The 12,038-nt window shown below is 36.6% G+C and overlaps 1 protein-coding gene across 6 annotated transcripts in view; it reads right to left on the reverse strand.

Moving 5' to 3' along the window:
• Positions 1–12,038, reverse strand: part of PDE1A (phosphodiesterase 1A) — a 207,822-nt gene that overhangs the window by 99,534 nt on the left and 96,250 nt on the right. The window contains exon 1 of one of the 6 annotated variants that reach the window (XM_088058462.1): positions 9,211–9,799. The exons of the other annotated variants lie outside the window; for them this stretch is intronic. Coding sequence (XP_087914588.1) covers positions 9,211–9,263 — 53 coding nt within the window. The 5' untranslated portion in view covers positions 9,264–9,799. Of the gene's footprint in view, positions 1–9,210; positions 9,800–12,038 lie in introns of those variants that run through there. 6 annotated transcript variants of the gene reach the window in all.

Below are 12,038 nucleotides of genomic sequence, written 5' to 3' on the forward strand. Positions count from 1 at the left end.
TAGCAGAATAGAGTTTAGCCTATGCCAAGACACAGACTTCAGAATTCCTAAGGAAATCATTATGTAGACTGGTTTTGCATCAGGTAATAGAACCATTAAAGCTGTTTTTCACATTCCAGGGGGATGGAATATAAAAAGTGAGTCCTGGCAACACAACAGTACATTTTAATTTAGGCCCTGAAGGGACAATCATTCTGCCTAGATCAGTCTTGTTGAAAATAGTTTAAAATCTAGGTGCATTTTTATGAGAACTTGGTAATTTGCTTCTGCTCAAAAGAACACTGAAATACTGTTAATTGTTTGGAAACAATACCCCAGTTATTGAGGTATAATATTAATTTAACTTTAATGAAGCATGTTACAGCACTGAAATCCTTTCTCCAGCATTAAGGAAGCCATTAATTTGGTTTAAAACAATGTCTTAAAAATTCATTGTAATTCTCCATTATCAATAAAAAAGAGTACTGCAGTACATTAGTTTTACATCAATGCATTTTACATGTTTTACATAAAACAAAAGTTGTAATCTGTGTCTATGCAAAGCCACAAGAAAATACATCTGGTTTACAATCGAGATGTTAACAGAATCTGTTCTAGTGGTGAAAGGTAAATTTTCTAAAGTTAGGAGATTAATCATTTAAGAAAGATGAGCTCAGCACAAAATGTTTCTCAGTTGATGCCACCAGGAAATCAAACTAATTCTCTCAAAAAGTACAAACATTTACACATAGATTCCATAACAAGCACCATGACATGGCAAGAGGAGCATTCTTTAAGGTCTGAACATTGGATGAAAACTTTTGAACTCCAGCAAGCAGAATGGCAGTATTCAAGAACAGAATTACAGAATAAAATAATCATTTAGGCTAGCAAAGACCTTTAAGATCATTGAGTCTAATTGTAAACACTTCCAAGTCCCACTACACAATGTCCCTAAGTACCACTTAATTTTAGTTCCAGGCTAAATTTCTGTGTTGGGCAATGTTTCAAATACTAGATGAAGGCCTGGATGAAAGCCATCTATCACCATTTCTGATGATCAGGAAATTGCTTTACCTAATTCTGGCAAGCTGAAAAAAACCTACAATCCCATCAGAATCCACTTAATGAATGGATTTTTCAGATCCCTTAAAGTACCTTGAAAATCAGACATTTTTGACAACAAGAACTGTTACAAAGCACACTCATGCCAATTGAAAAATGACTCAGCAGCTGATCTTGTAATGCCTCTTGAATTCATCATTAACTCCAGAAAAATTTGCTTTGAGAATAGTACAAAACAGCACACCAGAAGTGTCCCAAACAGACCATCAGGCCAATATTAAACGTTCAATATATTTCAACAGTGTTGCTGTCTGTAGTCTACCTACAGATAACATGGAGTAATTACCACAATTTATGTTTTAGTGTATTAAGGGATGAGTAAGAATGTAAAAGTGAAAATGACCACATTCTCATTAATTTCTTTGTCAGCTCACCACCTGCTTATCTTTAAATTTCCACATTACTCATTATATACTGTTATTCATTCTCTTCTTCTTTTAATTTTCCTTTAATTTTATTTTTCTCTTTTCCTTTTTTCTCACCTCTTTTTTTTTTGCTTCTCATTATTTCTATAAAGCTTCTCACCATTCTCCCTTTCTCAATTCCAAAAACTCCTACCAACTTCTCAGTGTTATTCTGCCACTAAAGCCACTGATCTTTGTATTGGTTTTCATATTTACATATTCACCACAATCATCATCAAGTTCAATTCTGATGGTGACATCCTATATTTAAAATTCTGACTTTTCATCTGAAGCTCTGGGACTGTCTACAAGGTCCATCTAGAGCAAAAGAGCCAGATAACAGCAGCTGTTAAAACAGAAACATGAGTGTAAACAGCGTGTGAGGATAGGATACACAAATCTCTGTGAAGGGGTGTTTTCACAAAAATCCTTACATTGAAGAGAAAAATAAGTGTCAGCCACACTAACCATTATGAATCATAAAGAGATAAAAAATATATAGAAAAAAAATATAGATGAAGTATAGAAATTTGAAGCAGCAAGAAGAAGCCTTGGAGTGGAAACAGCAGCACTCGAAATCTGGTTTGGCACTCACAGAAGTTACCCTGCAGTCATCACACACCTGCATCAGTGCAGGCTTGTGGGGCACCTCAGTGGCTCCTGAGGCAGCAGTGGGCACGCCAGCACTGACAAAACCCTGTCTCCATTGCCAGATGTGTGGACGTAAAGAAATGAGATTTTTCAGACTTAACTTGCTTATGCCATACCTCATCTTCCGACTTGTCTCCTTTCCTATGTCCTTTCCCACTTATAATCACCAGCTATTTCTTCAGCCTTTCCCAAGACCCACCTCTCTTCCTCTCCCACTACCAGCATCATGTCCCTTCAAAGCCAGCAAGGCTTGACGGCTCTTTCATTTCTAACTACGAAATTATCTTCACTTTCAGCACCAGCTATGCGCCTGGATTTCCTTCTCCTTGCCTCTCTGAACTTCCATCCACAGCCATCCCCCTGAGTTACTCTAACCTTCTCATTAAATTACTAATATTTTTGCCTTTTTCTGAATCTATTATCAAAGTGTTCTAACAGTCTCTAATCTGTACATGCCTTAGTAGAAAAGGGTTTCTATCTGGACTGAGACTACTAAATGATAACATAATACAAAATACAGTAATAGATTTACTATATTTACTATTTACAATGTTGTATTTACTCTTATTATAGCAAAGCATAATTTTCAAGGTTCATTAATTAAACATCAATTAAACATTTCAGAAATCAACATTTCCATATTATCCAGTAATAAACAGAATATTGGTTTGGATTGTTCTTTACTGTTCTCTCTTCATTTGGAAAACACTTTTAAATGACATATCCAATAGGTTCTTAAGGGCAAGAAAAATATTATAAACAAGAATGCACTGAAATACTAAGTCTATGAAAAGAAAAAAGAAATCTTTTAAATGTCATGTCTTCCTGACATACCCTGTTTTAATTCTCTTATTTAGTGAAGATAATTTCCTAGCAGACTAATAAAGACTGCTTAATGAGGCTCTCAGCATTATGACCAAGTCCAGCACATGTGATTCTGCTCCACAGGTGACTGAGGATTTCTTTTGCTTTGAATGCATTTATGTACCTGTGGGTAATTGAGAACCCAGGGAGCCATCCTTGTCTGGTTTTTAAACCTACAGTTACAAGATCCCTGTGATCTGCCCAGGATTATGATAGAAAATATTCAGCCTCTGGTTTGACAGAAACAGCTTTTTAAAAATTGTATAAAGGAAGTTCACTTCCCCTCTTCACTGCTGTGCCTCACTAACTCAGCCTCCCCTCCCTCCTCCACTAATTTCCATGCCAGATACAGAGGCAGGAGTCGTGTCTTCATCCCTGACCCCAGGGAGGTGCTTAGCCTGTGCAACCTTCTCACCACCACAGTGACAAATTGAGACAAATTGAAAATCTGCCTCTGCAACACATAAAACCTGCCTTTTACTTAAATATGCACAACAGGGCATAGTGCCTTGGGTAACACCTGGCCAGACTGCAGTTTTCATCAGGGGCTCTCTTCCATGGATAGAAAACTTGCTCACCTGAGACAGGACAGGTGCCATGTACTCTGTGGGAATTGCAGAAACAGATGCTTTGGGAAAGCAGAACTGGGTACTCTTACCAGGTGATTTAAACCTGTCACTTTCCAGAAAAGGATAATGCAAGTGAGGAGTGGAAATAAATCTCTCCCACCAAACTGAAGGCTAAAAGGTCTGTGAAATAGGAGTGGCTCTAACCTTTTGCTACAGCTCCTTTTCCTACCAGCTTGAAAATATTAATCACTGTGACTTTCTGTAGTGGCCCAGTACTATTTCACCATACCCATTTACAGTGTATCTTCTCCACTCATGGGCCTTGTCCCAAGAAAGTGAAAAACGCAGGATAACAGAGTTATTTTAAGTTTTTTAGGTCTGACTAAACAGATTTTTGAGACAAAAGTACAAAAACTTTCCCCAAGGAAGAAAATTCATTCAGCCTCAGATTTCAATAGAATCACTTTTTTACACCAACCTCTTTCTCATTGGAATGTGCAAGTCAGCTCTTCTAAGGTACTGCCATTTAAAATAAAATATTGACAGTTTAAATCAACACAACTATGTAGTATTTTGGGGCATTTACCCATCAGTGTAGCCATTAAAGCTACACAGGAAGAAATAGAAGGGAGCACATAAGCAGAAAATACACCATCACCTGCAGGATGGCCATGGCTATGCACTAAGTGCTTGTCTGCAAAGCTGCAGCAAAGTTCATCATTAGGGCAAGGGGCAAAGAAACAGACTGTGATTTCAGGGTCTTCTTATGGCATTGTGTTATTATATTCCTGCCTTAGAGCATGAAGTAAAGGACAACTGCATCTTCTCTTCCCTGCCCACCTTCCTCCTACTCAACAGGAATAAACTGTCATTCATTAAATTAATATGCTACATTAATTTACAATTAAGCTATCACCAGGAACAATTATGTATAAGGTATATGCACTGTAATTTCAGTGCATAATCTGATATTAACCTCTCAAAATTCCCTATGTGTGTTTATTCCCTACACACAGTAAAACAATAATAATTTAGAATCACTTGAAGGCTGCAAAAATAAAGGGAGAATATATACATTTTTTTAAATAAACTTCTAAGCAGCTAAAGTCTACAACTTTCTATGCTGCCCTCAGGTACTTGTTTACTAAATTACTTCTTCTCCATATGTTATTCTGATTTGGTACCTTTCTACAGACACAAATTGAAAAGGTGCCAACAGCAGCTATACCCATGCAAAACACAAATATGCCTGTTCAGTACATACTATATTGACACCAGAGCATAAAGAGAGCAAGATAAAACTCAAAAATTGGAAAAAAATCTGTTACCGCAGTATAAAGATGTATCTCTTGTACTTGATAAAACTCCTGAATATTTCAAACATTCAGGAGAGGAAAATAATTTTTAAAAAGGAAAGAAGAAGCCAAGTAAAGGTATTACACTGACGGCTATTTTCTGCTAGAAAAGGCATATTGGTATATTTTTTCAAGAAGAAAAGAGTCTCTGGCAAAAACTTTAAATGTATGGAAGTTGCAGAATATTTTATTATTAGTCACTCAATTTATAATGAAAACTCAAAAGTTTTTTATATGGATTGCTCTTACCCCAAGAGTTACAGCAGTATAAACATTTTCTGGAAATCAGGTGTCTGTAAATAATATTCTGTACAGTGTATAATTACCTATGTGCTCTGTGGTGGTGTAGAAATTGTGCTGGAATAGTTTCTTCCAGTTAATTACAGTAGGCAACAGCATTTAGTATTTAGAACCAATCTTAGCATAAAATAAAATAATGAATCAGCTCCACAAATTTTGAGGGACTAGAGACCAAAGGACTGGACTGGGGCATTTCCTAGTAAAGGAGAATTCAAAGTTACAGAGAGATCCGGTCTAGTTAATTGCAGTTAGTACAACATTCATAAACGTAAATGACCGAAGGTACTGATCAACAGCAACAGTACGAGGAGCTCTTCTCATATGCAGACACCACAGAGAAGGTGACACCAGAGCTCCTGAGGAGCAGGAAAACTGGTGGGTTTCACCCTTGTTCTTTCTCCGGCTTTCAGAATCATGAGCCCCTCTTTTCCTGTTCTTCTTGCTCAAATGGAAAACCCTTGATCCTATATTGCATGAAACCACAGAAAATGTGCAGAACAAAAGAGAAAATGTGCAGAACAAATTTTGAACCTAACACATTTATACTTCTTAAGAACACTAAGAGACTTAAATCAAAGACATTTCACAGCAAGGACAAATTCTTTGTTATTATCCATCTGTCATTGATCTGGAAATCTCAAAGCCCATCGGTTTCTTGAAATATTTCCAGGCTTTTGTGAACCCTACCAAGGCAAAGACCCCCCCAAAGAACAACTTGTCTTGTGACATTCTGATCCTTTTGCTTCCATTTACAGACAAGACCAGGAAGTCCAAAGTCATACAACCCAACCCATTCCCTAGACAGAAACAGAGTGCAGAAAAATGCTAGCTTCAGTGTAAGTTTTGATTAATGACTGTGTATATTCATATTTTAACAGAATTCATAGAAATTTGAGAGCTAGAACACCTATTATGTCATCTAATCTATGCAGTTGACAGAGAAGGATTTGTTCCCTAAAGCATATTTCATATGGCTTTATTCAGTCCAATTTTAGATGTAGGAGTCATGAGGCTTCCATTGCTTTCTTTGAGAAAGCTGATTTGTTTATTGTTTGAATTAATTTCACCATATCCAGTCACAGCAAATATGCTCAAGATGCTGTTCTTAATAAAAATATGGAATGTCCTCAGTAATTTATATTCCATTAAAACAGGCAGTGAATATCCAAGCACCTTCTGTTGAAATATATCGTTGCATGTAGCAGATTCTTCCTTTGATATTAAATTATGCAGGAATCTCTAAGTATTTGTCAGTCTTTTCTGATGCAATTAAAAAATTTTATCCTAATTGATGTGCTTTAGTACTTTAGGAATCAGTTCAATGTGATTTGTAAGCTTGGCTTTTTTTTGCACAGTTATATTTCCAAATTAATTTAGTTATTTCCAAGCACAGCTGGGGAGCAAGTACCAAACATTACACTTAGTTCCTGCTATTTTTATATTTTTATTTCTTCATGAATTCAGAACTTGCAAAAAATTTATAAATGAGTCAGAAATATCTTCTTGTCATTGAGTTTCCCATCTTGACACATATACATATCCCTCTTTATATAGAGTATTGGTAATATCAAAAGGATTATTTTGAATAAATACTTTAATTTTTACATTACTGGAAAAGCAACAAGTAAAAGTACAGATCCACTGTAAATGCAGCTTTGCTAAGTAGGAAGATAGTTATAGGTACTTACTGAGTTCTAACAACTTCCAGGGAAGATATATTTTTTAAGAGTAACCATAATAAGTGTTGGCTGTCATCAAAACACTGGTAAATATATATCAAACTTGGGATTTTTTTTTCTCTTCTTTTCAAGGAAAAAATTGAATAGACTGCTGATTCAGTTACCTTAATGTAAGATTTGTACCCAGTGAAACCATTTCGCCTATATGGATGAAAAAAAAAAAAATTAAAAAAACCCCACAGGATTCAAAGGACTGAGGCTAAATCTTTACAATTCTTGCATGAGAACATTTTTTCACCAGAGAAATATTTTCCAAAGTTGTAAGGAAAATGAACATACATTAAAAAACTAGGTCTTTAACATAGGATAGCATCTGTATTTACTGTACACGATACAATCTTTATGACATACAGATATTGTCCTTCTATTGTTTGAGCTGCCTAAAATATTATGCTGGTCTCAACCTTGGAAACATTTCTTAAGCATTTACTGTAGTATTAGAGAGATCTTTTGCCAGAAGAGTCACGGCAGAGCCATGGACTCTTTGGGGGCTTTCCATATTAGGGGTTTTCTCACTCTGGATTAAGCATGCCAACAGTATTGAGTTGCCGTTCTGTATTTAGAACTGATTTGAAGGAATGGATTTTGGTAAGAAATGTTGAAACTTCTTGTATTTCATTGACTTAAGTTCACTCCCACAAGACAATTTGGGGAAACATCTGTTAAGAAAGCGGTTGCAAACTATCCAGTACTCCACCAGTTACAGCAGGTTTCTATAGCACGTTACCAAAAGTCAGGAAATACGCATTTATTCACGCACAATTCTAATGGCCCTAAAAGACTGTGAAGAATGTGCATTTTGAATTTTTTTTTTTAATTACAGCTTATAGGATAATTATCACAGATCCTTGGGAGTAGTTACTGATATTTAAACAAATATATTCAGTTAAACTATTAAATTAAAAGATATCACTTGAGGAAAATATCAGATGTCTCTTAATTGTCAGTCAAAAGCTTTCTGAGGAGGAACCTTTTAGCTCCTCTTTATTGAAGTGCAAAATGTTTAATTTAATTTATTATCTAAATCGAATAGAAAATCAAATTTAAGGTTAACAGTTATGTCATTTCATTTTCATAGTAACCTTTTAGTGTCCAGATTCTCCTTCTGCCCTGCAACTGTAATAGTACTGAAAGATTTCTCCACATCTAAGGTTAGTAGGACATAACCCTGGCACACCTACCTGTCTGAACTTACTCTGGAGCTACAATGTCAACTGTTACTGCACTCCCATCGTATATGACATCAGTAGTGGTGATCCAATACATAACAATCCTGTATTTGCTCCACAGATTGCTGTGGACAATCTATATTCCTATATTTATTTGTCATATCAACACTGTGTTTACAATATCCTACTGATATCAACCAATAAGAGTTGAGTTTTTGTTAACATTGTCACCAGCCACAAACAGAAGTGTGAGCTATTACAGATTCATTTAATCTTCCAGCATCCTTACTCATAGCAGTTTGAGAAATATTATTTCCCACTCAAGGTCACTTGGCCTGAAGCTAGGACCTTACAAAAGAAAGGAGTCCCCTGTGGTAGAAAGCACGAGTAAACTAGATCTAATCCCGATCTGTAAAGAAATTCTAAAATTGACTCTAAAATATAAAATAATCAGAAAGATGTTTCAGAGATCAAATGAATATAGAGAGGATGCTTGAAGAATCACCTCACTAAAATTCCAACTTCTTACTCTTTAAACTTGAACCCTATCAGAAGTGTCTTACAGATAATTTAGACTTTAAGCACATCCCAGCAAGCAGGCTACTTTACTCTGAAAGGTGTATCATTTCAAGTATTAAAACTCTGCTATCCAGACAAAATCAGCTAAACCAGCCAAGAATCATGTTCCACTTTTAAAGTTTTTTAATTCCAGAATACACTGAGGGGCTTCAGAGCTGTAGGAAAACAGAATACACACAAAAATATTTTCAAAAGCTTCTCTGCCTCTCTTTCATAATAAATCCCACACAAAACTTTAGAGAATGCAGAGGACAGAGAGGAGAAGAAAAATAACTTTTATAAAGTCTCAGTATGAGTGGAAAAAAATTATATTCTGAGAATCAAAATCACTTAATATGTTACTAGGCTAAGCAATATTAAACCCTTTATCTTCAACAACTTTTTGTGCGCTTGCATACGAACTTAAAGTTTACAAATAGGACTAGAGAGAAAAGTTCATAACGTTAGCAGTTCAAAGTAATAATAGCACCACTTACCTAAAGATTGGTCTTTGGAGATGCTTTTTCTTGATTGTAACACAATCATCCATTTAAAGTGGGGAGAAAGACTTCTTCCAGCAAATAACTCCTAAAAAACCCACGGAGTAATCGGGAAACTTGTTCTTAGCTACTGTGCTGCAGAGAGCACACAGAATGGTATTTTGGTGCTGGGGGAAGCCTCCCTCCCTCTTTCTGACAGTGGAGCAGAAAAGGGCCATAGAGGCCACATAAGCCAGGCACAGCCGTGCACTACCAAACTGGCCAGGCAGAGCAAAACTGGAGTGAAGTTGATCGAAGCACAGAATTGCACTGGATTCCTTTCAACTGTGCAAGAAAAGGGGGGAGCTCTGCCAAGTGCTACCCAGGTAAAAATCTGTTAGATTGTCCCAGCCATGAGAGCACTTCTTACACATACTGGTCAAAGTCTTAAATGCAGAGTCACTCTCTCTCTCTCTCTCTCTCTCTCTCTAAAACACACTGTTCTGAGGCTCAACTTTTTTTTCTTCAAAATAAAAGTTGTGCAGCTGTTTCAGCATTCCCATGCGAGTACCTTCAGAAAATTTGTTCTGGTGAAAAAAAGCCGTATACAAATTAATGAAGACGGATGGATCTGGTCTGTAAGTCTGGCTCTACTTCAAGAGATTGTAATTATTTTACAATCTGGCTTTTATTCACTCTGGATGATGTGTGGATATAACTATGCAAATTAAAGCACTGCTCATAATTTTTAGCATACATAACCTAATGACCTAGAATTGGCTGAAGCAGAATATGGTGTTTGCAGCTGGTAGGACCACAACAACATGAAACAAACCGATTCTACATCAGTGAGGAAAACAAAAATGACCAAGTTCAGATAGTTAGTAACAAACTGTTATTGTTTGCAAGATAAGATTTCAACATAGATCCAAACCGAAAATCTTACTCTGACATCACGCTGACATAAATCAGGAAGAATTCAACCGCAGCGAACACAGGCTGTAAACAAAGCTATAAAGCAGAAGCAGCTGACCGTGGTTCTCAGCGAACTGAAGTCATGAGGGCTTCAGGTGAGACACAATTTCCCCCACACGTCAGAGGGCTCATAACAAACCTGTGCTGGCACAGGTCGTGATGGGAAACATGAAACCCAGACAGTGGAGCAGCAAACCAGCACCAAGGCAGCACCATGTGTGCAGCTGCACACCCTGGAACCGTGTGCCCCCTTCCTGCCAAGGGAGGGAAGGTCCTGCCACAGGTTCTTCCCTACATCCCACCCCTGGAGCTCACTTGCAGCTTGATTCTTGCCAAGCTCTCGGTGTGTACGAGGTGGAGCTCCTGACATGGGGCAAGTAGGATCAGGATGGTTTGGATTGTTCTGCAATTGCATTGGTGGTTGGGGAGAGAGAAGAGGGGCAGATATACACAGTTAAGTGCATAACACTGGCATTATCAAAGTTTGAGACAAGATAAGGAAGTAAGATGTGTCATAGACTGTATATGACCATGAAAGTTCCCATTACTTTATGCACAAATTATTATTCAATTAATAATATTCTCATGAAATAACTCTATAAAAGAGAGACAACATATATTCTATTAATATGTATTTTCACAAAGGAAAATCTGGTAGTTAAGTGGATTTTATTGAAAAAAGTAAAGTCTCTTCCTAGAGGTAAAACATATTGCTTTTCAAGAGAGTGATGGTGTCAAGTTCGGTTAGCCTGAAAGGACCCAGTAAGTAATCCCCATACTGTATAAAACTATTTTCTTGACACAGCCATGCAGCAACTATCTAAAAGAAAAATTATCAGACTGTCACCACCTGTCAGTTATTTTGTGTATTTCAGTTTCACCTCCCCCACTATTCCTATTCCTCTGAGAAGTAGAGAGAAATACATCTCCACCAGGAAAACAATTACCTGAGTCAGATTGCAAGATCTTGAAGGATCTGAAGATCTTCATTCAAAAATATGCAGTGTTCAGAGTGTTGTCATATTTTTAAAGACCTTCATCTAGTCATAATCTCATTCGTTCATGACTGCCAAGATTTAATATTTCCTTCATATAGTTTTCTTGCTCTGGGTTTCAGCATTTCAAAATAATTTGCTGCTTTTTGAAGTATGTTCACTCACTGATAATACACAAACCTAAAAATCAAAAAGAAACCTCCCTTTTCTTTCTGTTTCACATTATGTGCATATATTGACATATTTCTGTTGTTCAGAGGGATTTTTCTGTAGCTCAGGGTAAAAATCCAGAAAGTTACAAGAAAGAAAAAAATTCTCCAGATTCTCAATGAAAGCTATATGTTTCCACTGAAGTCCCAACCTTTTATCTAGTAGTTTTATTGGTCCTGAAAGTAGCAAACATCTTAAAAGTAAATTTTTCTGGGCCAACTCCAATGTACATTGTTGTTCATAGTACTTCTATTCAAGCATGGCTTGAAAAAAAGTACTATCAATAGGAAATGGTTACAGAACTACACTTAAATTGTGTTGGTTTTCATCTTGCAATGAGCCATTTTTTACCATTATTTTCACTCAACATAGCAACTACCCACTGACTTCTTTACAACATTCAGAAATCATTTCTACATGTTAAATAAGTATTCACACAAGCCCTTTGACAGAGGACATTACAGAGACATGTGGTAGATTAACTACACCAGCCTGAAGCCTGAGTCCCACTGGAAAAATAAAATGTATAAATTTCACCACTCTTTGCAGATTGCAGAATTGGAGCATTTGGAGTAATATTACTCTAATCTGTAGGCTATATATACTCCAAATTGTAGGCTATATTGGACCTGATACACGGAATAAGCTGAAGAGGTGCACTTTACT

This window comes from Pseudopodoces humilis, chromosome 8 (assembly GCF_049639895.1).
Source record: "Pseudopodoces humilis isolate 2021_Gansu_Grassland_sample_001 chromosome 8, ASM4963989v1, whole genome shotgun sequence".
NCBI lineage: Eukaryota > Metazoa > Chordata > Aves > Passeriformes > Paridae > Pseudopodoces > Pseudopodoces humilis.